Here is a 27,632-nt window from a genome sequence, read left to right on the forward strand (position 1 = left end):
TCTGTAGAAAGGGAATGAACACTCCGATGTTGAAGTCCTAACTCCCCGTACCTGTGAAGTGACCTTATTCAGAAACAGGGTCTTTGCAAATGATCAATTTAAGAAGAGATCATTAGGATGGGTCTCTAATGGGACACAGTATGACTGTGTCCAGAGGGAATTTTGGACACAGAGACCGACATGCACACAGGAGGACTGGACCACCAGGTGAGCAGAAGGCAGAGATCAGGGCTGTGCTACTACGGGCCAAGGGACAGCAAATTCCCTAGCAAATCAGCAGCCCCCAGGAGGGAGGCTCAGAGCTGATCCGCCCCCACACCCTGGGAAGGAACCAACTCTGCCCACACCTTGATCTGGGCCGCCTCGCTTCTGGAGCTGGGAGGCAACACATTTCTGTTGTAAGCCCCAGGTCTTGGTAGCATGGGAACGAATACAGGGGAAGAATAACCCTCCCCTTGGGTTGGCTGCAAGGATGTCACATGTGAATCCACAAATAGTCATCGAATGTTTAGGCCAGGGGCTTACCCCAAGATCCAGGGGCAAGAATAGAGGTGGGCCCAACAAATGAGGGGCAGGAGAACCTCAGAAAACAAAGGCTGCACAATGGTCAGGGTCCTTGTTTCTATAGGACAGACACACAGGGTTAAAGGTTAGGAGGAGGCCAGGCCACAGATTGATTCCATTTACAAGAAATATCCAGGCCAGCCCTGACCGGTTTGGCTCAGTGGATAGAGCGTCGGCCTGCGGACTGAAGGGTCCCAGGTTCAATTCTGGTCAAGAGCATGTACCTGGGTTGCGGGCACATCCCCAATAAGGGGTATGCAGGAGGCAGCTGATCGATGTTTCTCTCTCATCGATGTTTCTAACTCTCTATCCCTCTCCCTTCCTCTCTGTAAAAAATCAATAAAATATATTTAAAAAAAGAAAGAAAGAAATGTCCAGGCCAGGCATACCCACAGAGACAGAAAGCAGATTAGTGGTTGCGGGAGGCTGGGGAGGAGAAGTAGGAAGTGACTGCTTAGTGGGTACAGCTTCTCCTTGGGGGATGAAAATGTTCTGGAACTAAATGGTGGGAATGGTTACATAATACTGTGAGTGTATTAAATGCCACTGAATTGTACACTGTAAAATGGTTAAAATGGGGAATTTGGTAGTATGTGTATCTATAATAGTAAAAGTATAATATGCTAATTAGACCAGACATCCTTCCGGACGACCTTCCGGATGAAGCCAGGGCTGCGAGGGAAGCCCAGGTCCTGGGTGCCAGAGGGAAGCTGGTGCTGGCAGCCGGGGAAAGGAAGGCCTACTCTTGCATGGATTTTGTGCATCAGGCCTCTAGTTTTATAATAATAAGAAACAGTATATATTGCATGCTAAAAAACAAAAAAGGTAGTACAGAAAACTCAAGAAGTCCCTGAGATTTCAACTGAGTCCCTGAGATCGAGTTCATAAACTCAGGGAATAAAAGGTTAAATAATTGGGGTTGTAGCAATACTTTTGTCACTTTTTAAAAATCCCTTTGGGCAGTTGGAGCAGAGATTCAGGGTCCCCTGGGCACCCCTGTCCTTTCCTCACCTGCCCCTGGGCTCACACACCAAAACCTCAAAAGTTCCTACACAGTGTTCTCTCCCTGACCTCTGACCTCTGGCTAGACTCTGCAGGCCAGAGCACTTCCTACCGTCAGGTGCTTGCCCTGCCAGGACTACCTCAAGCTTTTGGGGAGGAATCAAAGCAAGTTCAAGTAATGAGGCTAAGCTAGGCAGGGGCCGCCTCCGGAATGACACAGTCTGCATGCCTGGGGCTGGTCATGCTACCAGGGGCTCTTCTAAGCATCTCCTTGCCTTGTGTCATTTGTCATCATGCCCATCTAGGGAGGTAGACACTTAGAATCCCCATGTTGCAGGCAGGGAAACTGAAGCACAGAGAAGCTGAGGGCTTCCACCCACTCCCCAACACTAAGGGAAGAGGCTCAATCCCAACCCGGTGTCCTAAATCAGCGTCGGGGCTTTAATGTCAGGGTGTGCCTCTGCCCTGGGAGCCTAGGGGGCCTGGCCCTTGAAGTTGGAGAGGCTTATGGCGAGAAGGGGAAGCTCCCCAGGGCCTCCTGAAAGTAAAGGGCCACAGACACCAAGGCTTGGCTCAGCCGGGAGAGCTGGCCCGAGACTGTGAGTGATTGAGAAATCGGCCTGGAGGTGAAAAGCCTGTCATGGTCCCACAGGGCTGTCAAGGATGATGCCTCTGGAAGGAGTGGCTCGGTTCACCCGGTTACCCAGCGCTCTTACTAGATAAGACACTGACCTGGTAAGCATGACTTCTGGTGAGATCAGGGGGGGCCAGGGAGGATCCCAGTGCGCACAGCTGGAGGATTTTAAAAGAAAGCAAATAATGAAGGGACGTGCTCAGTTTGCCTGAGAAGAGCAGTTTTGCCCTGAAAAGGAGCCTGGCAGTGAACAGTGAGCGTGTGCCAGAGGGGTTACAGCTGCAGCCACCAGCACAGGAAGCCTGGAGCCCTCTCGACAGGGTTGCCCACCTTCCTAGCAACTAAACTCACCGAGCAACCTGTGTGCGCTCAGGCCGGACAGAGGGCACTGGCCTGGCACCCAGAGCACAGCGGCTCACAACGAGGCTATGGATGCACGATGGGTCGGTCAGACTATATCTGCCAATTCTCCACCTCTCAGAATATAGATTAGCGGGAATAAGACTCTAGACAGGAGTGACTCAAATGATGGGTGTCTTAGGCGCCACTCATTCATTCACTCATTCACTCATTCATTCATTCATTCCATCAGTCAGTCCATACTCAGGAGAGTCTGACCGTGTCTCAGGTAACATGGTAGCACTGGGGATGTAACGGTGAGTACGACACACGTGGGCTTTCTCTCTTGGAGATTGTATTCCAACGGCAGGGTACTCGAAGGGATGCTCTCGGTTCTACATATTAAACGGCTTTGACTTCAACAGCTTGGCTACTGCTCCTTCTTCTGTTAGCCTGGAGAGTAAAGAATTAGATCTAATAGGAAGAAGAAGTTCAACTTTTACTTCTTAAACATCGGAGAGCAGGAAGTTTTATGGATTGTAAAGTACCTATCCCTTACAACATCAGCACGGGGCTGGTCCCACAACCCCTCTAGAAGGGGGAGTGTCACCTGAAATTCCACCTAAACCCGTGGGCACTCGTCACCAGATCATCAAGGCAGGTGGCCTTGGTGTGTTCAGTGCAGGTAGGTCTCTGATGGCAGGCAGGGAGGCCCGGGGCGAGCAGGAGCTCACCTAGCTAGTTGTTGGACAGCCCAGACTTCTGCCCTTTCTCTGCGACTCTTCCATCTTCTGGAAGCTTTGCCTGTGGCTCAGCTTTCAGAGTTGGGCTGGCCTGCCCCAGGGCAGCTGCCCCACCTTTGCAGAAATGGGGGCGAGCAGTGTTTCTTAGAGACCTTCCAGTATCCCAAAGACCGGGGCTCTTTCCCCCAGGAAGAAACTTTCCCAGGCAATTCAGTCTCATAGAAAAGCTTTTGGGAAAAGTAGAGACACCAACACCCCCAAGGCCTTTCAATCTTGGGCAATTCTTCTGACATGAATGTCATCCCCTGGCCTTTTAAAAAAAAACAAAAACCCACTATGTGCTGAGGCGGGAACCACTGGTCCTGCCTCCCCAGGCACAGGTGACTCCTGACTGCATCCCCACCCCTATCCTCCAGCCCTTCGGCAGGTCCTCTGAGAAGCCTGCCAGGCCCCTGAGCTAGGAAGGCTCTGTCTGCTCCCCCTTCGGAAACTTTCATGGAAAGCACTTGTGCTGACGAATGCTCCCAAGTCAGGACTTTGACTCTGGCCTTGCAGAGCCAGGGGCTCAGGATCTGGGGCCTCTCCCCCCCGGGGTCAGGATCTCCGCCCGGCTCCTCCCTGGTGCTCTCTGCCCACCATCGGTCATGGGTTCTCTGGTGACCCCAAGCGACTGTTCCACCGCTGGAGCAATAACCGACTTCCATACTTTTCCCCAGGCCCTCCCCGCTTTTATTCTACATTTTCCTCCCCCTTTCCAGCGTGTGGTCTGCATGGGGCTCGGCAGAGTTGAAAGTCTAGAGCCTTTGGCTGTTTTGTTTAAGACCTGGTTATGGTTGTGGGAATTTTTTTTTTTTGTCAGCTGCCTGTTATATCAATCACGGAGTCGGGATCTATTTATAGGTTGGGAGTACTGTGTCCTTAGTCACAAAGAGACACAGACAGGGGACTGTCAGCTGGTGCTGGAGGAGCTGAGCAGCGAGTCATCAGCAACTGGAAGCACCTGAGGGGCAGACATTCCGCCCACCCCGTCCTCCCGGCAGAGCATGTAAGTACCCAACTTCTCCCGCCTGCCCTGAACCTGCCGTACCCTCCTCTCCTCCCCCGCACCCCCCTCCCGCACACACCCCTCTCTCTTTTGGAAATGGATAAAAATATCTCCCGTGCCTGCTCCCTCCTCTCGCTTTTCGGCCAGTGAAGCATCCCTGGGCGGCCGAGGGGAACGCGTTGCGGGTCCCCGGCTGTCACGGGGAGGTCAGAGGGACCGGGAATGGCTGGTGGGCCGGCTTCTCACACTCGCTTGGAATCAGTAGGTTCCCTGTTAGTGGTGTTTGTTTTGGCTGAGAAGAAGGGAGTAAATCAAAAGGGCAAGGGAAAGTTTACATGCGGCTCAGCGGGTGGGTATGTCTCCCGGCGTGAAAACTTTTATTTGCTGGCAGCTCAGGCGTCGGCGAGCTGGGAAGGTTACACAGGACAGGTGACGATGGAGGGCTCCCGGCAGGTCTGGGCTCCGCCTGGGAGCTTCCAGGGGGCGGGAGTCTCCACAGTCCCCATGGCCAGCTTTGCTGCGGTGCCTCCCAGGAAAAGGACTATTTTGTTTTCTGCTCCGTGGAGTGGCTTTGCTTTGAGAAGTCCAGAGGGGAGCTGATTGACGATTTGTCTGGCCTCCCCGGCGTTCGTCGGCTCGCTCATTTGGTGTCTTTCCTTCACCCTGAAAGGGGAACTTGAGTGGGGGCTGGGGGAGGAAGAGGCTCTGAAAGGATGCAGCCAGGTGTGCCGTGTTGCTGAGGCATCGCTCCGCATCCTTCCCAAGGAAGAAACTTAATATCACGGCTCTTGTCAAAGCCGTGCTTGTTTCAGACAGTCGGGGTGCAGGCTGTGTGAGCGCACTGGTGGCTCCCGGAGATCGCCGTCCCCAGACATTGTCCAGTGGCCCGCACGGCTAACACATCGCAGGCTTCCTGTGGGCCCCTGGGGACTTGAGTTTCTGGAGAATGCACAGTATTAAGTAAAAATCCTGCCCTTGGGGAGGTTAGCTGTATATTACTTACAAAGAAATAATAACCCTAAATTTTTAGGGAAAAAATCCTATGTCTAATGTATATTATGTACAACTTTAAAAACGTACCTCTTTCTTTTACAAGTCTAATAATGCCTGGGTTTCTGTTTCCTGGTACGATGCTCACCCTACATACGCTGCATCGCTAAGGACTACGTCTCCGTTTGTTTGGGAAAACAATGTCCTAACAGAGAAATCTCTCCAACAATTTAAAAGCAGTAAACAAAGCAGATATGTCTGGATTGCCTTTGATTAAAGAGAAGATAGTTTTATCAGCAAATCTAACTTGATGAAAGGGAAGTAACCGTGGACACACAGGTCTGTTTAGAGGCAATTTGATCTCAGTTTTGACCTTTAGGAACTTTAACTTTCCTTCTCTGGGTTCTTTACGTTCACCGGCATTTTATTTTGGCCTCTTGTTGTCTTCAATCCATTCATCTCTTCTATGGGAAGGGAGCATGGGTATCAGGAAGGAGTAAGAAATTGGAAGGTCAACTTTGCATGTCCAGGTAGTGAGCCCGCGTTCATGGGTGGAGACACTCAGAATAAGGAGTTTGTTGGCAAATGGAGGGGGGAGGGAATGGCACTATTTAAAACCTAGCCTGGTAAGTAGAATCCAAGAAATGAAGGCAAACATAAGCAGGAGTTGAGCATATTATACATGCAGTACTCCTGCTTCTCTCTTCCAGGGACTCTGTTTTGCCAAACAGATCCTGCTAAGGTTCCCACAATAATGCTGAAGTGGGATTTGGTGGGTTATTGTTAATTAAAGCTCAAGTGCTTCGAGTGATTGAGACATTGCGTTCAGAAATCACAGCAGTCAGCTGTTTGCAGACTGGAGCTACCCTAGGACTTTCAGATCTCAATGGCCTTTCAGAGAAAGTGTGGCACGTTTTAACCTTTTAACACAAGAACAGACCATCTCCTCGCCCCTCCACCGGCACACTGGAGCCTGCAGGCCCCAGCTGACCTGCAGCGGGAGAGACGCCTGCATTTCTGAGCAAGTTCCCAGTTCTCACCAGCATTCGCGTTGAGAGGGAAGATTATTTGTTGGAACATTTAGGCAAGAACTGCTCCTTCGCTCGGCGACCTGTGGATGTGTTCGGGTGGGCTGGGGGCTTGTTTGGCAGTATGATGGGGGGCCTGGCTCTCATCCTCATTTCAGGATGTGGGTTTTCCCTTTTGGGATTCGTGCTAGAGATGCAATTGGGGAAAACTTCAAGATATTTGCATAAGGCAGCCTCTGATTACTTACTTTCTGCTTCAACAACGATTAATTTTATGTGGATTGAGCTCCCATCAAACTCATCTTTTTTCCAAACTGATTTTTTAAATGCAATTGGTCATGGGGCTGTCTGTGACTTCTGCGCAATCTCACCCATTCCATCCTTGTTGTTTATGTCTCCGAATGTCAGTGCACGGTTGCCTGTGTGCACGTGCTGTCATTTGTGTGTCCCCCTCCCTCCCCCTGAGCACATGGATGCCCAGCCGCAGCCTCCTCCCAAACTGGGGACAGTGGGGCCCATGAACAGGTGTTTGGAATACAGCAGGCTCAGGTGCAGAGGACCATCAATCTCCAGGAAGAAGGAACTGCAAATACTGGAAAGCGCTCCCCTAAGTCAAACAAATTTACATAAACTGGGGTCTCTCCAAATGCCCCCTCAACAAAAAATGGCAGCTGGCAGGACTTTTCAACCAATGACCCTGCACAGCTCTTCCTCCCCATCACCTCACTTCTGCAGTGTATCTGTCCATCTTGTTCTTATCTCTATTTTTACATTTCATTATCCTCCTGCTCTCTCTCCCTCCCACCCCCTTCCCTCCCCCTTCTCCCTGAAAAACACATTTCTATCTGGCACAGAAAATAAACTCAGATTGTGGGTAGTTATGTTAATCTAATTCAATCCTCAGCGGGTTAGGAGTGAAATTCTAATAGTGAAGCTGTTGAGGGCTTTTTTGTTAATGGCTTGGGGATTACATTGAGTTAAAGGCTCATTTCCTAATCAAACAGAGAGGGAGAGAGTGACTCCGAATATTTATGAGTCTCCCAGTGAGAGTTTAAACATTCAACTCCAAAAGCAGGGTTTCTGCTGGTGGAAAGAGTTAAAACCCCTCAGGGCTGCTGGGGAAAAAATTAAACCAGTTAAGCCATCAGCATTTTCAGGCTGCTGTGCAACTTGGGCAAAGTGGAAGGTGGGGCGAGAGGGGAATCGGTTCACAAAGCGAAAATGGAAACTGTGGCAGACGCTCTGCAGCCAGCGGCAGCCGCCGACGTGCTCAGAGAAAAGTCCCCGGCAGCAGACTGGGGTCCTCGGTTCACCATGGGCCTGGAGGGGCCCTGTGCCTGCAACTCCCCAGATCAATTCTCCTCCTTCGGCCGGAGGTGAGAACAGGGAGGCAGGAGTATGGCTCAATTTACCAGCAGCTGGAGCGTTCCCCCTGCTGCCTGGTGGAGGGGGAGAGGATGTCCCCACTCTGTCCTGCCCGTGAAGTGCCGAGGGCGGTCTTCCCCTGTGATAGCAAACTCACATCTCCACAGGCCCTTCTCTCCCTTGGCTCTGTGCTCGGTCTGGGTCCCCTGCTCCCTCTGCTCGGGGCTCTGTGCCCACGAGGACTTCAAAGCCCGTCTGGTTCACTGTGCCCAGGAGAAAGCAGGTGGAGAGCTCCCTGATCTCCGGCCAGAGAGGGCGAGGAGCGACTTGGCCAAGGTCAAGCAAAGTCACGGCAAAGTGGAGGTCAGGAGTCTGAGTTCTCTGATGTGCTCTGGCTGCTCTCCCTCTGGTTCTCTGGGGGTACAGGAGAGGATAGGGCTGAGTCCAGCCACATGGCTGTGCAGACTGCCCTGGGCCTCCTGGGTGTTGCTGGCTTCTCCAGCTTGGAAAGGATGGGCAGGCGTCCCCTGCAAGAGGATTTTGAATGCTCTGTGGACACGGGTCCTTGTTCTTGCCACGCACTGAGTGAGCCATTTCAGGCCCTTTTACTGGGGCCTTCTTCCTGCTCCAGGAGGTTGGGGAGGCCCAACTGCTGGCTTTCTCTCTCCCAGGTCCTCTGGCTTTTTGTTTGCTGAGGACCAGGCACGGATCTTCCTCCCGATGTCTCATTGGCCTGTGAGTGGCCTATGAGTCCTCTTGCATTTGCCCTTTCTCGTGTCAAGGCCACACTCATGTCTATGCAACTTTCCTGGGCATCCTTTCTCACGTGGCTGGCATCTCCCTCTTCTCGGAGCCCCTGGCTGATCTCCCCCATCAAGGAGGGTCTCCCTCATTGCACCAGCCGCTGAACAAGAACACAGACAACATTTCCGTCCCCACTGTAAGCCCAGACCATGGCTGGCCGTTCCTGCCCTCCTGCCCTAACCGGTGCCCCTCAGAGGCACACAGAGCTGTGATGATCACGCAGAGTCACACACCAGGACTCAGAGTCCAGCACCACTTTCTCTCAGCTGTGAGACTGGAGGTCCTGACCCCCAAAAGGTCTCGCTTTTCCCATCTGCTACTGGGGGGCGGGGGGGGCAGGTACTTCTAGAACCTTCCTTATGGGTTTTTGGGAAGAGGAAGTGCATGTGACGTGTTGGCCCTTTGCCCAGTGTGCTAGCACCCTCATTTGCTCAGCACACAGCAGTCACTCTGTCACACCACTGACAGCAGGTCCCTACGCCTCCCACCTGAGGGGCTATGACTGAGCTCAGGCTGCTGTGATGCAATACCATAGACTAGGTGACCAACAACAGCCTTATCCTCTCACAGGTCTGAGGTGGGCCCAGGATCCGGGGGCCGGCATGGGGGGGTCCTGGCGAGGCCCCTCTGTGTGTCCTCACCTGGAGGGAGCTCAGCGCTGGCCTCCTCCTCTCCTTAGGAGGACACTGATCCCATCACGGGGGTCCTCCTCCATGACCTCATCTAAGCTTAATTGCTCCCCAAAGGCCTCGCCCCAAACACCATGCGGGGATTAGGGCTTCCGCACAGGGACTTTGGGAGGACACACGCCTTCTGCCCACGACAGGCTGTTTTCCCTAAATGTTGACCAGCAGAGTCCGGTGTCAGCCAGACTTCCAGCTTCAGCCTCCCACGGCGATGCCATTCAGAAGCCAGAGATCAAGGCACAGGGGGCACCCCCCTCCCCAACCTGTAGAGAACTTGGGGCTTTTCGCCCCCTTTGGGAAAGCAGAGGGTTTGGTTAGCAGCCCCAAGTCAGGGAAGGAGGCCTGACTTACTCTGCTCTGGCTCCCATCCCATGAGCAGTTTTGTTGCTGGGTCTCCGGCTCCCTCCGCACTCCGTGCTCAGAGGGCGGTGTGGGCTCTGCCCCAGAGAAGCCAGGCCAGCCCTGGCTGTGAAGCCAGCAGGTGACAGCTCCGTCCTCCTCTCTCTCAACATGGTCGCTTGACAAACTAATCCAAGGGCCAAGCGGGCCCCACGGGAGTTCCTGAGAGGCATCCTCCCCGGGGCTGCCCCAGTCCCAGTCCCTCGCCCCCTGAGTCTCTGTGTAGGGGCGCTGGGCTGCGAGGCCGCGAACCCGTCTGTCCTTTCCCCACCTGTAAGCCACTCACGTCCTGGCTGAGGCAGGGATGGGAGTGTTCTCCTCCCTCCCTGCTGTGCTCCCCCTTCTAGAGCTGGAGGTACCCCTACTCAACTCGCCCCTCTCTGCCCCTCCTGCTCCCATGTCCCTTGGTCCAGAAAAAAGAAAAACGAGGTGTGTCCTTCCTTCAGATGTGCACACACCTTCCCAGGAATCTTATTCTGTTCAGTAAAAAGCTTTGTCTAAGTCGATGTCCAATATAATTGCTAAACTGTGACCATTTCCTTCATCTGTCACGCTCTCCCCTGGCCCCTTTCGGGCTGTACCTGCCTCCTCTGCTGTCCCCACCCTGTAGGGCCCCTGCTCTTCCTGTTGCTTCACCCGCGCTGGTCCCAGGGGCACACATAAGAGGGGACCTTCCTTCTGAAGTGTCTGTTCCCATTAGCACAGACAAGGATTTTGAACGGCAGCAAGATAGAAACATTATCTGGGCACTGGCTTCTTCCCAGACAGTGTTTCTCTCTCTTCTGGAATGCCGGGATAGGAACTCAGGCTGCTGAGGGTTAAAGGACAGCAGTGAAAAGTCTGGGTATCTCTTGGGGCCGGTGGCTGGCTGAAGCCATTGATTAGCTTGGCTTGGTGATCTTTCTAGCAATATTCAGGAGTGAAATTATTGCTGATTGGGCCGTGTGTGTGTGTGTGTGTGTGTGTGTGTGTGTGTGTGTGTGTGTGTTAGGGTTCATGGCAGCCAGGGACGGTAGGAAACATCTGAGAAAGAAATGTCATGGACTGTTCACTCCTAAGCCAGTCTCGAGAAGAGACCTACCACCTCACATAACCGTATATCTGCGATTATGTGAGGACTGTGTGTGGAGCAGTCAGCTGGGAGAGTCCAGATGGAGGTGCGCAGGGCCTCCCTATCCGTTTTCTTTGCGGCTCCCGTGAATCTAGAATTATTGTGAAATAAAAAGTTGAAAGACAAAGTCCCCTGAAGGGAGGCCCGATGTTGAGGGCTGCTTTCATCTGTGGCTCCGGGGATGGAGGGGCAGGTACCTCAGATCAGTGGCGGTTGAGGCACACATACTTCCGGGGCCTCAGTTCCCTTGATCATAACATGAGGGCTTGGGAGCAATCTCTTGGACCCTCCAGCTCAGAGAGTTTACATTTTAGAACTTGTTCGATATGGACCTGGTACGCTGTATTCCTAACATAGGCAGTAGCCACAGGTCAGCAGCCTGTGCCCCTCTAATCCGAGGCCTTGGGCTCCATGCCTTTACCATCAGTCCCTATGACCTATCACTTTCCTCGGCTTGCTCTCTCTCCTCACCTCTCCCTGTTTGTAGGTATACCTGGGCGGTGAGCAGAAAACCCATCAGAACTTTTTGTTCAAAACCAAATCTATAAACTCTGCCTTTTTATTTCGTTTTTGATTCGTAGAAACCACTGTTTCATACCTCCGTGGTCCTAATATTCTCCTCCCTACAATCTGCCACCCCAGAGGTCACATCAGGCTTCTACATGGCGGGAGAAGCCCCAGGCCAGAGTGCTGCTCCTCTGGGTTTGCTCAGAGCCCTTTGGCAGCCTCTAGATCAGGGGTGGGGAACCCTTCTTCGGCCAAGGGCCATTTGGATATCGATAACATCATTCTCGGCCCATACAAAATTATCAGCTTAAGAATTAGCCTTCTCTATTTGGTCAGACATTTCATTAACTCACCCCTAATGCCTTGCAGGGCCAGACCAAATGATTTCTCGGGTCTTATAGGGCCCATGGACCGGACGTTCCCCACCCCTGCTCTAAAGAAAGGAGCATGGGTGGGATTGGAGAAGACAGTTTCCCAACAGGGTGACCTCAGCAAGTCCTTAACCTCTCCGCACCTTCATTTCTTCACCCACAAAGGAGATCGAGCCTGCTTTCATGAGTAGCATGAGATTGGCATGGGGCTAAAATAAGAATCAGAGCACAAACTTTCCTTTCCTGTGGTTTCCATGAAGTAGTTTGGGTGGTGACTACGTGGGCTTCACAGCCATGATCCTGGACCTCTCCATGTCCACCTTGTATTAGCTGTGACCTTGGGCAAGTTTCTCACCCTCAGTTTCCTCATCTGTCTAATGGGTGTGCTGAGCTCCTTCCTCCTGAGTTGTTGTGCAAGTTCAAGGAGACCCATGTCCAGGCCCTTGAACAGTGCCTGCTAGACAATAAACTCTAGACGCCATTGCTGTTGATGATGATGATGATGATGATGATGATGATAATGATGATGGTGATGCCAAAAAGGCCAGGAGGGAGGAGACTTTAAAGTCCCTACATTCCTCCCACAGCACCCCTGGGCAGCTTACAAATATGGCAGAAGGTGCTGCTCTAGAGGTGATTTAAAGACATACCCCGGTCCTCCATGATCCCTGCACTTCCATATCCCCAAACCAAGTGAGCATCCCCTGTGCCTGCCTGGGTTTGGGGTGATCTGGCCGAGCCTTTCCCCTCCCATGGAAATCTGCTTCTCCACAGCCTGGCTGCTGAAGTCCCAGGCCAGGCGGAAAGGTTGGAAATGGTTTAAATGGGCTGTCTTGTGTGTCCCTAAGTTGTGGAGTCACTGGAGTGTATTTTCTGCAAAGGGCCAATTGCTCCTCTTTGTGGAGTGTAACTAAGCTAACTAAGTAGGGATTGCATGTTCTCCACATACTTGATGGTGTATCTCAGGGAGCACTTAGCAAGGAAAGAAGAATGGGAATAGGTAGGGACCATTTCTAATGCCTCGGGGGGTGGGGGGTAGGGGGTGATTTGTATATTTCAAGGAACTTGTAGCAGCGACCTCAACTCTTAGGGGGCAAATTCCAAACCCAGGCTTGTGACCAGCCTGCGTATCTGTGGGCACATGAGCACGGAAGGGTATTGTGGCCAGCCAGCCATGGCTCTCCTCGCTCCCTGGCTTGGGCTGAGAGTGATCTTGAAGGAAAGTGTAATTACGTTTACTCCAGGGCACTCCATTGAGCACACCCTCCTGTAATGACTTAATTCTGCCTTCAGATGCTCCTCTGCTGCTGCTCCTTTGGAAGCCAGAGGGACCCAGCCACCACTTTAGCCCCAAGGGGGACAGATCCGGAGGTGGCTACCGGTCCCTACAAGTTCAGGCTTTACTCGTGGGCAACAGAAATATGGCGGTGGCACTTTTCTCTTCCAAAATCTTCACCCAGATCTCTGCCCTTAGCCACAGACATTTCGAAGCAAAGCCAAGTTGCTCTAATGAGCAAGCAGTCTTGGTGGATTAGGACAGCCAGCAGCATTGATACGCGAAGGGTGTTCAGAAAAATTCTAAAGACGGGATCTAAAACCTGCAGAAGATGCCACTCATCGCCTAGGGATCCGACGTAAGGTGTGCACGGAAATGAGAAAGACCAGCTTCCGGAGAGGAGGAGTCGCGCTTATTAGAGTATTCTGTGCCTCCTCCTGTCAAGTGCAGGTGTTTGCTCTGGCTTCCTCGGGCTCCTCCCTTGCTTGCTTCCCCACTTACTTTTGGGGATGAATTTGCCTAATCATTGAAGGTGGGGGATGGGGGCAGAGTCAAGGCATGGGGCTGAATTAGAATGAAATCTGTGGAATCTATTTGCTAAAAAATCAGAATTATGACCTTGGAGTCTGACACTCTACTGATGTAGTTGGACACTGTAGGGAAAGAAAATGAGTTTTTATGGCGGTGTATTGAGCAAGCCTTTAGCTGAGCTTCCTGAAGCCCCCAGCTCTAGTTCCAGCTCTGCTACCGCCCAATGACTGTCCAAGACACTTCACGTCTCCCTGCCTGTCAAGGCTGGATGGCCTCCAAGTGCTCCTCTGGGTCCAGCCCTTAGCTTCCTCCCGGGCAGTGGTCGTCCTATACCACAACTGTGAGCTTGATGGTTTCCCCTCCAGAATTAAGGCTCTGTGCGTGGGACTGGGGGCCCTCGTACTCAGCACAGTGGCTGGACACGGCCTGCCTTTGGCTGTACCAGTGAAAGAAGTGGATACGGGTAAATGCCACCTCCTGCTGCTTCTGGACATGCTGCAGGCCTGGCTTGAGTTTAACCCTCTGTGTCCTCCCTCCCTGGTTGGGGGTGGTGGGTGGCGCCTCCATGGTGTGAACTGGAAAATCTCCTCGCGATAATATGTGCGTTGAGCTGCCTGAAACAAACCCACTGAAAACACCTTCGAGGAATGACATTATCTCCCAGCGGCCACGCCTCCTTCTCGACATGACCATTGTGCTGTCTATTTCTGTTCCTTGTTCCCCTCTCTCCATCAGACCCTATTAATTTAAAAATACTGCATTTGCAGACTTGCTAAATAAAGAGCCCTCAGAGCACAAAGTATCCCTTATCCATTTTCTGGGTCCCTATGTGCTTCCTGGTAAAGATTTTTTGTTATTTTTGACTAAATGGCCTTGATTTTATCATTAATCGTTAGGTAGCAATTCTTTCACTGTGCCTAACTTATTTCTAAAATATTCTCCCATAAGTCCTGAAGTCTACTTTCCTTGATCCCTCATGCCCCTTCTCACGGCTGCTTTTGCCATTTCACAAAACGAATAAAGTGATTCCTTTATATGTTGGACCCTTGATCTCAGGCCTTGCCTAGTCTTCCACCAGAATTTCCCAGAAGAGCAGTTCTTACAATTGGACTTGCTCAGTTCAGGGGGGCTTGGGTCTCTGTCATTTCCATACTGAACCTGGGGACATGCTTTGTTCTCTCTCCCCCAAAACCTCATATTTTCTTTCACCAGCAGTTTCCACGTTGCAGCCGAACCACACTATGAATGTAAAGCCTTAAAAAGCCCGTGGTGTCTCTCTTGGGCACCATGTTGTGAAGGGTTCCACTTTTTGTCCCTGATGACAGTGCCACCACGTTAACTGTGCTTGGTGTCACCTGGTGTCTAACCTGGACATTCCCTTGGACGTTCCTTCCCTGCTTCCTCACACTGTTGCCCAGTGCCTGCTGGCTGCTTGACTCGCTCATGTGTGCACCCCTGCAGCTCCCTCTGAGTGCGGGATAGGAAAGAGGCATTTATCGAGGGCCTGTTGTGTTTGGAAACTTTGCAGTTTGTCTTTGGCCTTGGCAATGGCTGAAAGATGTCAGCGCTGTTATTAGTCCCATTTTACAGAAGAGGGGACAGAGGCACTGGGGTCAGGGTTCTTGCTTCAGGCCACCCAGGGAGTAAGTGGTGTGATCTGTTGTTACCTTCTACAATATAGCACAGGGCTCAGTGCAAGCAGGCAACCACCAAAAGCTACACCAATGCCCTTGTGTACCCTTTACATGGAACTTGGTCCTATGTTTTCAAAATGTGAAAACATTTTAGCTAATCTCTGAAAAGTGTCAGGTGTTCCCTTAAGCAGACCCATACGGGAGATGCAGCAACTCATAGCTTTGATCCCCCAAATCCCTGCACCTTCGTAAACATGACATCCTAGGTGCTCTGTCCAGCGAGTCCCCTGTTAATCACACTTAAGCTCTCCTTTGCAACTATTCACAGTCTTTGCTTTCCAATGGTTCTCAACCTTCCTAATGCCGCGACCCTTTAATACAGTTCCTCATGTTGTGGTGATCCCCAACCATAAAATTATTTTCATTGCTAATTCATAACTGTAATGTTGCTACTGTTATGAATCGTAATGTAAATATCTGATATGCAGGATGTATTTTCAGGGGCCGCGACCCACAGGTTGAGAACCGCTGCAAGTCAATCTCTAAAATCCCTCCAAAGGAGCGGGAAACGCTGTTGGTAAAATGTACACCCCATCTGTGGCTACAGTGGGTAGATTTGAAAAGCCACCGTGACGTGGGTTCCTCTTGCAGAACGCGTGGTCCTGTTGGCTCCTGCCTTGATATGACTGCACCTTCCCTGCTCCGCCCGTGGCCTTTCCCACCTCCATCCGTCCATAGGCCATGTTGGCATCCCTTTTCGTTTCCTGTGTTGTCTTTTTCCCACCACACTCTTTCCACACGTCATCCTCCTGACTTTGTGTTCTGAGAGCATCATCTGCTGTATTAACTTGACACTTGTGCTCCATCCCCCTCCTACAACCAATATCACCCCAATATCTCACTGGACGTTGTATGTCCTTCGCTCCTGTGTGGGCTGTGCCAGGCGTAATCCACCGCACAGTTTTCTTATTGAGAGAGTGAGGCTGGGACAAGGGGCTCTCGCCAATGCCACAGCCTCTCCCGGTCTCCTGTGGCCCTATCTCCTCTTGATCCACAAACCCTGGCTCTCAGGATGCCAATCACCATCCCGGGAGAGTCTCTCCCCACCTTGGATGGAGCTCAGCACGTGCTGACTGGTCAGGGCTAAGTGTGTATCGCCCTGTTCATGACCTTCAGCGGGTACAGGTTCATCGGGTTTCTGCCTTTCCTCTGGCTTCCCTTTCTCTTACGGGGCCTTTGCAGCCAGCAGTCTGCCTCCTGAGTGCAGTGGTTGAGGGCAGCGGGTGGGGGGCGGAGGGAGGGGAGGGGAGGGGAGGTTGGGCGGCCTCACCTGCCCTTGGCCGGGAAATGCTTGTGGATACTTGATAGTCACTGATAGGATTCCCACTGTTTAGCGCTTTCCCTTCCCCTAAGCCTCAGCGTCACACTGAACATCTGTTAGATGATTGACAGCTCAGTGGGGAAGTTTCCTGCCTCTGAAGTACCTGCTTTCCTTGGGGACTTTGTCTCCCACCTACTCGGAGGCTCCTGTGGTCTCCAGTCCTCTGCGTCCCTCTTTCAGGGAGAATACAGAAGTGCTCCTGCCGGGGGTGAGGGAGAGAGGAGCTTGTTTGCTGTGACTGTGGTTGTACCTGCAGAGGCGGAGCCACTGGGTCCTCAGCTGCACGGGGCAAGGGTCAGGGCAGGGGTCAGGGCAGGGGTCAGGGCAGGTGCAGGATCCTGCTGGCCCAGGCGCTGGCTCCCAGAGTGGGTGGCGTGGAGGAGAACAAGCGCTCGCTCTCCTACCCCAGGCCTCTGTGGATCAGAAGCTGGAGGTTCCCCGTCTCCCCACTGATACTGGGGCTGGCACCGGGCGTGCCTTGGATTCCCCCGATGGGTGTGCACCTGCCTCTGCGAGGCGGTGGTTGGCAGTTCCACTTTCATGTGTCTGTCACCCTGGCTCTTTGGGGAAGACTCCCGAGAGGTCGGGGAGGAGAGTGTCTTTAGCCAGCATCCCTGGAAGTAGAGCCTGAACCCCAGTTCTTGGTAAGAGAGGTACTGGAGGAGTGCTGTCTGGAGGAAGCTGGAGGAGAGCGAGGAAGGAGAGGGTGGGGAGGGAGCCAGGTAAGGACATGGACTCCGCTGAGCCCTAGCTTCAGCCTGATCCCAGTGGGGCTCTGGAGCATAAACACCACCATAAAGTTGTCCCAACTTGAGGCAAGAATGCAGGTGTGTTGGACCTCATGTCAGCCAGTCATTGTCTGAGAACTGTCCTGAGGTGAGAGAGTCAACTCCAGGCCCTTCTGGACCACGGCGGCTCCCAGTGGTCAAGAGCAATTCCCTGGAGAAGGCTGCAGCCTTTAGCAGCTGGGGGCGTGCGCACAGTGGGCAGGGGTCTGAGCAGAGCACCTGCAGCATCTGTGGCAGAGAGATTGTGAGGCAGGGCCCTCGTGTGGGCCTGTCTCTCCCTCTCCATGGGTCACCTGGAACTTGGCAGTGAGCTCCCATCACTCCCCAGGATGCACCAGCCCAGGGAAGAGCCATTGGAAGCACCGGGATCCGGGTTGGCTGGTTACAAAGACAGGGCCCTGAAGATGCCAGTGTCCATCGCTTGTGTCATGCCCTTCTCTGCTGGGTTAAGCTCACAGAGCCAGAGGGAGAGAGTCACTCACACCTCTGGCTTTCACTCTGTGGGAGCTGAAAACGGAGTAAGACACAGCCTCTTCCTCTACTGCAGAGGGTGGCTTCCCTCTGGGCCCCTTTGATAGAATTAAGAGCCTCCTTTGGCCTTTGATTTGCTTTCTGCCAAAGGCCAGGATGGGGTATGTAGGCATCACCTATTCCCAAGCAGCATCCTATATAATAAAAGGCTGAGATGCAAATTGATCAAACGGCAGGATGACCGGTCACTACGACATGCACTGATCACCAGGGGTCAGACGCTCAATGCAGAAGATGCCCCCTGGTGGTCAGTGCCTGTGGGAGCATGCTCAGCCAGAAGCCGGGCTAATGGCGGGCGAGCACAGTGGTGGTGGCGGGAGCCTCTCCTGCTTCTGCGGCAGCGCTAAGGATGTCTGACTGCTGGCTTAGGCCTGTGGGCCTATGCTGTCTGTCAGACATCCCCTGAGGACTCCCAGACTGTGAGAGGGCGCAGGCCCGGCTGAGGGACACCCCCCACCACCATAGTGCACGAATTTCATGCACCGGGCCTCTAGTTTATTATAAGTGGCCACCAGCCTGGCTCTGTGTGGAGAAAATACCGAAAACCAGTTCTTGTTTTTTTGGAGTTTGAAATTAGTTGGAGGAGGTTTGAGGAAGGAGGGGTCCCTGCACGCCTGTACATGGTTTAGCCTGTCTGACTGCCTCAAGAAAAAGGATAGGGATGTGTGTGAGGATGGCAAGTACTTGGGGGAGGGACCGTGTGCTGCAGGACTGAGCTGAGGGTGCGGGGCCAGGCTCAGTAAATTACTGCATCTGATGGCCACAACAAACATGAAGGACTTGGATCTCCAATTTTCAGCTGAAGGAACATGCGCTCCCACATCAGCCTAACCGAGGGCATTGGGGACCTGCAAAATGGTAAAGATGACTTTACCAAAGAACTCAAGCCTGGTCACCTCTATAGTCCACATCTCAAAACTAAACCAGTAGGGCCCAGCCAGTGTGTCTCAGTGGTTGAGCATCGACCTATGAACCAGGAGGTCATGGTTCAATTCCCGGTCAGAGCACATGCCTGGGTTGTAGGCTTGATCCCCAGTAGAGGGCATACAGAAGGCAGCTGATGAATAATTCTCTCTCATTATGGATGTTTCTTTCCCTCTCTCCCTCTTCCTTCCTCTCTCTGAAATCAATTTAAAAAATATATTAAGAAAAAACTAAAGCCGTAGGGCTTGGCGCCCGATTCTGAAAACACTAGGGTCAGGTCCCTGAAGGCATGCTAGCCCAATGGGTCCAGGTTGCCCAGCTCATCCCAGTCCCCAGGGGCTTGATGCCTCTCCCTGTGTGAGCTCCTCTGCCCTACTCAATCCCCTCCTCTCCTCCATCCACTTGTAATGCATCCACCATGCTTCCTCCCCCAGCCCTATTCCAACCACATCTTGAAGTCAGGTTGCCTCCTCCCTGAAGTCGCCCTAGTGATATAAAGCCCAAGAGTGAAGAACTCCATTCTGCATCGCCAGCATCCACTGCAATTCCCACGAGCTCTCCATGTGCCCAGCGCACACGCCTCTTCAAGTCCACGCTCACGGACATGTGCGTTCACACTCTGCGTGCAGGCTGCTCGGCACGTCCTTACGCGGCCACTCAGAACGCCCCTCACTGGTGTGTCCCCGGCACCCTCCTGTGCTCTGCCTGCCCTGTCGAAACAAAGAACATCCAGTGGTGTCCCGATGTCAGCACAGGGGATGGCAAAAGTCCCCACTTTGGAGCAGGGCAAACCTGGCTTCGAATTCTGGTTCTGCTGCTCTTTGCTTTATGGCCTCAGGCAAGTTAATCTGCCTCTTTACACTCTGTTTCCTCACACGTGCAAAGGGGATGATCAAATCCAGCCTCGGGGGGCGGCTGTGAGGATGAGATGAGGCCGTTGGGAGTGTGAGCTCGGGGTGGGCTGGGAGCTCTGCTCTCCTGCTGTCAAGGTGGCCACCACTCAAGGACAATAGTAGGGTTTTCCTGGACACAAACTCGGTGCGGTGGAGGGCGTTCTGGTACTAACAATGTTAGTCTAGTCTAAAACCTTGCTGACTTAAGAATTTGATTATCGCCCTGGGAAGAGAGTAGAACTGAGGTTTGCTTCGTAAGGTGTTTGAGGCCCCATGATTCTCCACGCCTCCTCGACGTTCAAGACCCCACAACACATTTATAGGCCACGCTGCTTTCCTCTCTTCTGTGCCATACAGGGGGGGACGGCGGGGGGGGGGCACAGGGGAGGGAAGGAAGCACCTTCCTGCCAGCAGCTTTTCCCAGCGCCTGGCACGTTCGCTTCCCTGGGTGTAAGGAGGGCTCTGGGGTGCACAGGCCACCATCTGCTGGAGCCGCCATGCCTGGGCCCAGCACCAGCCCAGCCTCCGGGACCCATCCTCAGCTTTTGGCAGCTGCCTGCGCTGGGGGAGCCCAGGTCTGGACTGGATGACCTCACAGCTGTGCCTTCAGCCCCTCGGGCCTGTGTTTCTGTCTCTCTCGGGGCCCATCCTGGCTGCCGGGCGGAGGGCCCGCTGTCCTTCAGTACCAGAGGCTCACATTGCCTGGCTTGTGCCAGCTCTTGGCAAAGCCTTCTTGACTGAGAGGCCCTGTGCCTCTTGCATCCATGGCTGCCTGCTTGTCCCACCAGGGCCATGGACACCGAGTGGGCGTGAGGCTTTGCCAGCTTTGCCATGTCTCTCTGACAGGTCTGGACACTCCCTGGAGGATCGCTCTTCTCACATCAGTCCAAGGGGGAAATCGTACAGGTGGCTCTGAAAATAGAGACACTTGTTAAATTATAGTGCAAGGATACTGACCCTAAGTGAGGTTTGGGCTTCCTAAACTGACTCCAGGGAGAAGGATACAGCTTGTGGTGCTGCCGATGAGGGGAGGAGAGGCAGGAGGAGCAGGAGGGGGAGAGGGAGGAGGAGTCCCCTTATTGAGCACACGCTGCGAAGCAGGCACCATGCTTGGCACTCTGTTCTCATCATTTGATACTCTAGCCCAGCTGTGGGCAAACTACGGCCCGCGGGCCGGATCCAGCCCGTTTGAAATGAATAAAACTAAAAAAAAAAAAAGACCGTACCCTTTTATGTAATGATGTTTACTTTGAATTTATATTAGTTCACACAAACACTCCATCCATGCTTTTGTTCCGGCCCTCCGGTCCAGTTTAAGAACCCATTGTGGCCCTCGAGTCAAAAGGTTTGCCCACCCCTGCTCTAGCCGTTAAACACTGCATCCCACCCCCCCTCCCCTCAGCCCCTGGAAATCATGCTTCTACTGTCTCCATGGATTTGACTGCTCTAAGTACCTCAGTGGAGTGGACTCATGCAGTGTTTGTCCTCTTCTGGTTGGCTTATTTCACGAGCATAAGGTCCTCAAGTTTTACCCATGTCGTAGCATGTGTCAGAATTTTCCTCATGCCACTGCATGCATGTTTAGAACACATTCTGCTTATTCATTCACCTGCCAGTGGACACGCGGTTTGCTTCCACATTTTAGCTGCTGTGAGTAATGTTGCTATGATGCGTGTATATAAATATCTCTTTGAGATCCTGCTTTCAATTCTTTTGGATATAAGCACAGGAATGGAATGGCTGGATCATGCGGTCATTTCATTTTTAATTTTTTGAGAAAATGCCATGCTGTATTCCAAAGTGGCTGTACCATATTACATTCGCACCAACAGAGAACACAGGTTCCAATTTTTCCACATCCTCGCCAACATTTATCTCTGTTCTGTCTTTTGTTTTTATAGTAGCCATCCTAAAGGATGTGAAGTGGTATCTCGCTGTGGTTTTGAGGTGCATTTCCCTAATGATTAGTGATGTTGAGCATCTTTTCATGTGCTTGTTGGCCATTCATGTATCATTTTTGGAGAAATATCTGTTCCTGTATTTTGCCCATTTTTAAATCGGGTTGTTTGTTGCATTGTGTTGTTGAGTTTTAAGAGTTATCCATATATTTTGGATATTAATGCCTTATCAGACATAGAACTTGCAAACAGTTTCTCTATTCTGTAGGCTGCCTTTTCCCTCTGTTGATAATGTCCTTTGGTGCACAGAAGTTTTAATTCTTATGAAGTCCAATCGGCCTCTTTTTGTTTCTCATCATCTATTCTATACCTTTGATGTCATATTCAAGAAACCATTGCCAGATCTCATGTCATAAAGTTTTGCCTTATATTTTCTTCTAAGAGTTTTATAGTTTTATGGGTTACATTTCGGTCTATGGTCCATTTTGATTTTGTATATAATGTTAGATATGAGTCCAACTTCATGTTTTTCCATGTGAATGTATCCAGTTTTCCCAATGCCATTTGTCAAAAGACGATTCTCCCCCATTGAATGATCTTGGTGCCCTTGTGGAAAATCATTTGACCGTATACGTGAGGGTCTATTTCTGGGGCACCTATACTTTTAACCACTTCTTACACTGCATCGCAACACCGCGCAATGCTCAGTGGGATTGTGGACTGCCAAGGCTGCAGAAAACCCCAAACAAGTAAGGGAAACTCCCCATTCTATAGGTGGGAAAACTGAGGCCAGTGGTAAGAGCACTCAGCCCAGTGAGCACCTCCTGAAGTGACCTGGGGTCGCTGGGATACTTTCTGTGCATTTTAGCAAATGCTCTGTTCTGTGGGCAAATGAACTCGTGTGTTTTAGAAACCTAAAGTGTAGAAGGCGGAGGGGGGAGAGGAAGCATCTGGAGTTGGCCCAGGAGTGAGGTGTGCTGGACGGGAAGCCACTTGAATCCCCTAAGTCAAGCTCCAGGATCAGCATCTTCTGGGTGACTCTGGATAATACCCTCCCCGCAGACCGTGCACAAGGGCAGCAGGCAGCCTTCAAAGGTGTGTGTGCAAATGTGACCCTTCCTCCATGGCCAGGGCCCCCCTGGACCCCTGGCACATCTCCTGTGCTCCACACCCCCCTCTACTCCCTCTCTGCCCTGAGTCCCCTGCTCCAAGCAGGCTGAAACTCCACCTCCCGACCAAGGCCGGCCTGGGTCACACTCCTGTGTGGGGGCTCACACACACACATTTACACATCTGCCAGATCACCCCCTTCTCTCCTTCACACCTCCTCTGGCGGAAGTCACCTCCTGTCCTGGTCCACGCATGTCCTCTGGGGCCCCTTCCATAGTCGCCCGGAGTTACGTTATAGACCTGTCTTCCCACCAGGGCTGAGATCTGAGTCAGGATCGGTGGGCCAATATTCAAAAGAATGCCCTAAAGTGTGTGTGTGTGTGTGTGTGTGTGTGTGTGTGTGTGTGTGTGTTCCTCGGTGCACACATAGTTGCTCAGTACACTTTTGTGAGTCCAGTTCAGACAGGAGCAATGACTGAAAAGCCAGGTAGTAAAGGGAGTGAGCACTCAGCATGGTATGAGGCTGGAAGAGGGAGGGAGGGGCTCCTTGAACAGTGTTTTACCGCAGTATTTAGGAAATATCCCTGGTCACCAAGCCCCATCAACTCCAGCATAGAAATTGGCTATTCATTTTGGGACACAGACCACCCATGAGCTTGTTCTCCAAGGGCCCAGGAAGGAGTGAAGAAAAGGGAGTGGTTATGGGCCCAAGAATAAGTAATGGAGTCAATCTCAGGTTTAATTCCCCTTTGCCCTCATGTCCCTGACTGTCACTGCCACTGGGCGGTCCTGGTGCCCTCAGGTCACCTCTGTGTGAACTCCCCATCCCTGTCCCCCGGCAGGGAGCCGGAGGCTGTGTGCGCCCCAATGCTGGTGGCTCCGCTAGAAACAGCTGTGCACAGCACAACCACCGAATGTGGCCAGCCCGGCACTGCCCTGTGCAAAGACAAGCAGAATTACAGCCTCCCATAAACAAATTAGCATCCTGTAAAAGGTGAAAAGCTCCATAAAATGTCTGGGTTTTGTTTATGGCTTCGAGATGGGGGTGACAGGGAGTCGGATGAAATCACTGGGGTGCTCATGTGGCACCGGCTCTCTTTCCTTCCTCTCGTCTCCCCCCAACCCAGTGGGCGCACAGACCAGGGTGCGAGGGCAGAGGCACACAGCCCTGCCTTGAATGGCCCCTCCTCGGTCCTGCCTCCGTTCCTGCAGCCCCGGTCCCAGCAGGTGTTCCCTAATTAGCAATCTCTTCATTTCCAATCAAAGCACAAGCGGCCCCAAAAGCCTGTCTTTATGAGGGAGCCAGCCGCGGCTAGGGAGGTGCGGCGGGGATAATTGTCTTCGCCAGTGGCGGCAGTACGCGGCTGGCTAATTCGTTATTGTAATAACTTTGCTTGTCCTTGGGGAGATGGGGGTGGGGGCGGGAAGGAGAGGAGGGGGAGGGGACAGGGGGGCTGAGAGTGGGGTGGGGTTAGGGTCTGGGGCAAAAGGGTGGGAAAAAAGAGCAAATGAATGACGCCCGTGCGCCTCCCCTTCCACCACTGGCTCTGCACCCACTTCCCACCGCGGGTGAGAGACAGCCTGGCCAGCCCCTGCCGCTGTCACCTGAGCTGCGAGGAGCCCAGACTCCCATGTGCCGGGAGCAGCCCTGGTTCCTAACGGGGACCCTGGGCTCTGGAAAGCATGTGTTCCATTACCCGCCGGGACCGGGGGGGGGGGGGGGGGGCGCGGGGGGGCTGAGGACCATCAGTCTTGGGGTCAGGGCTCTGTGGTGGGGTCCCTGGGGCCAGGCCTCTGTCTTCCCAAGGGCTCCAGTCGCAGGAACTCCTGGGCCTTGACTGTCATCCCGCCTGGGCACAGTGGCAGAGGGGTGCCAGTTAGAATGCACCAAAGAGCTACGCCTTATGCTTTTGTTGGCGCAGTGATATGGGTGACGACTCAAAGGCCCCTCCAAATCTGCAGGGACTACAGAGGCTGAGTGTGCCCCTAAAATAAGGCTGAGTTGGGGCGGAATGTGCCCCTAAAATAAGGCTGAGTTGGGGTGGAATGTGCCCCTAAAATAAGGCTGACATGGCTGCCCCTGCTCTTCCTGGCACATTCCCTGAGCCATTTCTCCCACAGTGAGCGGGGCCTCCTGGGAAAGAGGTGGGAGAACGCTCCCTGGCAGCTGGGGGCTGGGTCCTCAGGGACTTTGTGAAGGGTTTGGAACTCCACCTGAGCCACTGCCCAGAATGAAACACAGGTATAGAGACAGGAAGGGCGGGTGTCCCCTGTGGGGGGAAACAGCATGGCAAAGGCACAGGGTGAATCCTGGGAGGGGGCGAGAGGAGGCTTGTGGGATGGGATGGGTGCGGGGTGTGCTGAGATCTGGGAGATCCTGGGAATGCAGGGTGAGGTGGCTGTGGAGGGCCTGATCGGCGGCTCGGTCTTCATCTCTGTGCCTCCAAATCACTAGCAAGAGTGGCGCCTGCTCGAGGTCCTGCAGATGGCCTTGACCTGCCCTTCCCGTGTCAGCAGGCCTTGCCCAGACCGGACTCTAGAGAAATGGCCTGGACCAAAACAGGGACCTTCCCGGGGGCCAGAGGGAAAGGGCTCATTCCCCAGACTCCATCCCTCCCACAGCTGCAATCTCAGGCCCCCACCCCCACGCGGTACTTGCCTGAGATGGACAGCTGACCAGCCCCTGCCTGACCGCGCAGGCTGTCTCGGCTCCGATGCGTCCCCTTGGCCTTGGTACGCGGTGGTGACCACAGTGGTTAGGGTTGTGGGTCCTAGAATCAGAAGACCTGGAACCAAATTCTGGCTCCACCCGATAACTTGTCTCTCTGTCTGTCTGTTAAATGAGGGCCATGAGTGCCACCTCACATGAGCTCAATGGGTGAGGTGCACGCACAGCGCTGGCTGGTAGTGAAGGCTCCTACCGGCTAGTTCCTGCTCTGAAAGACATGAGGGGAGGGGGCCTGGAGCGGGTCTGGGAGGGGTATCAGAGCTCCACTGCTCCTTCTTCGCCCTGCTCCCCTCCTCATCTGTGAAGTGGGATGGGGGACGCTGAACTGGGACCCTCTAAGGTTCTCCGTTTGAAGGGAGGGGGTGCCGGACGGGGTGGGGGTGGGGGTGCCATGCAGAAGCTTGTCCTCCTGCCCAGGGCCTGACTTGGAGAGAACCACCCATTCCATGTGGAAATGGTAGTGTTTTGTTTATGGCTTTCTTTCCCTCTCAGCCCTGCTCCTGTGCGTGTGGTTTGGGTGGGGAGTTCCTGCAGCTGGCTCCTGTCTGTGTTGGGGGCAAGGGGAGGGTGCAGCCCTGGCTGTGCTGACTGGGAGTGCCCCTGGCCCAGCCCCTAGCCCTCTCAAAGGCCATTTCCGTGGAGCATTGTGGCTTTGGTCAATGCCTCTCACCCTAGCTTAAGAGTCAGAAAAACCAAAGCCAGCCAGCCCCCCCCCCCCCCCCCCCCGCCCCATGTACAGATTGTTCTACAACAGCCTGTTATTATGAAGCACCTGTTATGTGCCTGGTGGGAGAATCCGGTGCTGCACAAGTGAACGAGAGGAGGATTGAGGCGGCCTCTCTGACAGGGAGGGGACATTTTAGCTCCGTCTGAGTGGCTGGGAGAGCGCTCAGCGCGGGTCTGTGTGGGCTAGAGCAGTGCTGTCCAGTGGGAACATAATACACACCCCACATAGGAGCCCGTTGGGTCATTTTAAATTTCCCTGTAGCCACATTTTTAAAAAGTCAAAGGAAGCAGGTAAACTTAATTTTAATAATACATTTTATTATTACCAAAGCACTGTCATTGCAACATGTAATCAATATAAAAAGTTATCACTGGGATCTTTTACATTCTGTTTCTAGTACTAAATCTTTGAACTCTGGTGTCCCTTTAGACTGACAGCACTTCTGGGGTCAGACGGGCCAAACTTCAGGTGCTCCATAGCCACGTGTGGCCAGCGGCCAGTGGCTGTGGTGTCTATCGGACATCACAGATGGCAAGGTTAAGAGCGCAAACTCTGGGGCCACTTACTAGCGGTGTGATCTTGGGCAAGTTGCCAAACCTCTCTGGGCCTCAACTTCTTCATCTCTAAAATGGGGTAGTAACAGAACCTCCCCCTTGGAGTTGCTATGAGAATTAAATAAGCTCATAAACAAACAGCTAAATAGAGTCATGCCTGGCAGGCAGGAAGTGCTATCTAAATGTTCGTCATTAATAGGAAGAATTGGAAAGAGAATGATAAATCTCTGAAGGAAGGGCAGTCAAGGCAGAAAACAGAGCCGAGGGAAGGACGGGGAGGCTGGGACTGGGGCAGGTGTGAGGGGCAGCCGAGGCGGCCAGCAGGGCAGCGACCATCACGTCCAGCCTTGAAGAGCTTGGGCTCCTTTTCTGCTCCAGGAGCAGAGCCTCAGAAACCAGAGGGGAGTCTAGGGGCGGAGACTGTGCCTGACCCCTGTTCCCATCTCCAGCGATGGGGCAGGAGCCTGGGTGGGGGGCCTGATGTACCCCTCAGTCTTCCCTCTCCTGTTCTGATTCCAAAACTGTTGCATTCCTCCCATTCACAGCCGCCTGGGAAGCGCCAGGGCATCAGCTGGAGGGGGAATATTAATGATTCAATTTTCGACCGGGTTCCACTCCAGGGCCTCGCCTGCGACATGCATTTTTAATCATAACAAAACAGAATGACAAAGGGAGTCATTTGCAGCAAGGCAGCCCCTGCTGGCTGGCCCCCTCCAGGATCTACTTGGAGGGGGAGGAGGCACTGGCTTGCCAGCCTAGGAGGCCTTCCCCATTCTGGTGCCAAGATTACTCCCAACTTCAGAGAGGGTCTAGCAATGGGCCCAGCCTCTGGCCATGCAAGTCGTTCTCTCTGCATTGTGACCCCTTCCAAAAGGGGGCTCCTGGGTTGCAGGAAACAGAAGCCCTTGGGCACCCATTGGCTGGGGCTGGGAGAAGCTGGCGTAGTGGAGACCTGACCATCTCCCTGAGGTCTGGCTGATCTGCAGCAGAGATAAAGAATTTGTCCCTGCTGGTGTGGCTCAGTGGTTGAGCATCAACCTATAATCCAGGGTTTGATTCCTGGTCAGGG

At 53.0% G+C, this 27,632-nt stretch overlaps 1 protein-coding gene across 1 annotated transcript in view; it reads left to right on the forward strand.

Moving 5' to 3' along the window:
* The first annotated feature begins 4,087 nt into the window (after nucleotides 1–4,087).
* ESRRB (estrogen related receptor beta) overlaps nucleotides 4,088–27,632 on the forward strand; it is a 169,117-nt gene continuing 145,572 nt past the window's right edge. Inside the window, exon 1 of the mRNA XM_036313923.1 lies at nucleotides 4,088–4,327. Coding sequence (XP_036169816.1) covers nucleotides 4,326–4,327 — 2 coding nt within the window. The 5' untranslated portion in view covers nucleotides 4,088–4,325. The remainder of the gene's footprint in view (nucleotides 4,328–27,632) is intronic.

The sequence above is a fragment of the Myotis myotis genome, unplaced genomic scaffold, assembly GCF_014108235.1.
Source record: "Myotis myotis isolate mMyoMyo1 unplaced genomic scaffold, mMyoMyo1.p scaffold_m19_p_1, whole genome shotgun sequence".
NCBI lineage: Eukaryota > Metazoa > Chordata > Mammalia > Chiroptera > Vespertilionidae > Myotis > Myotis myotis.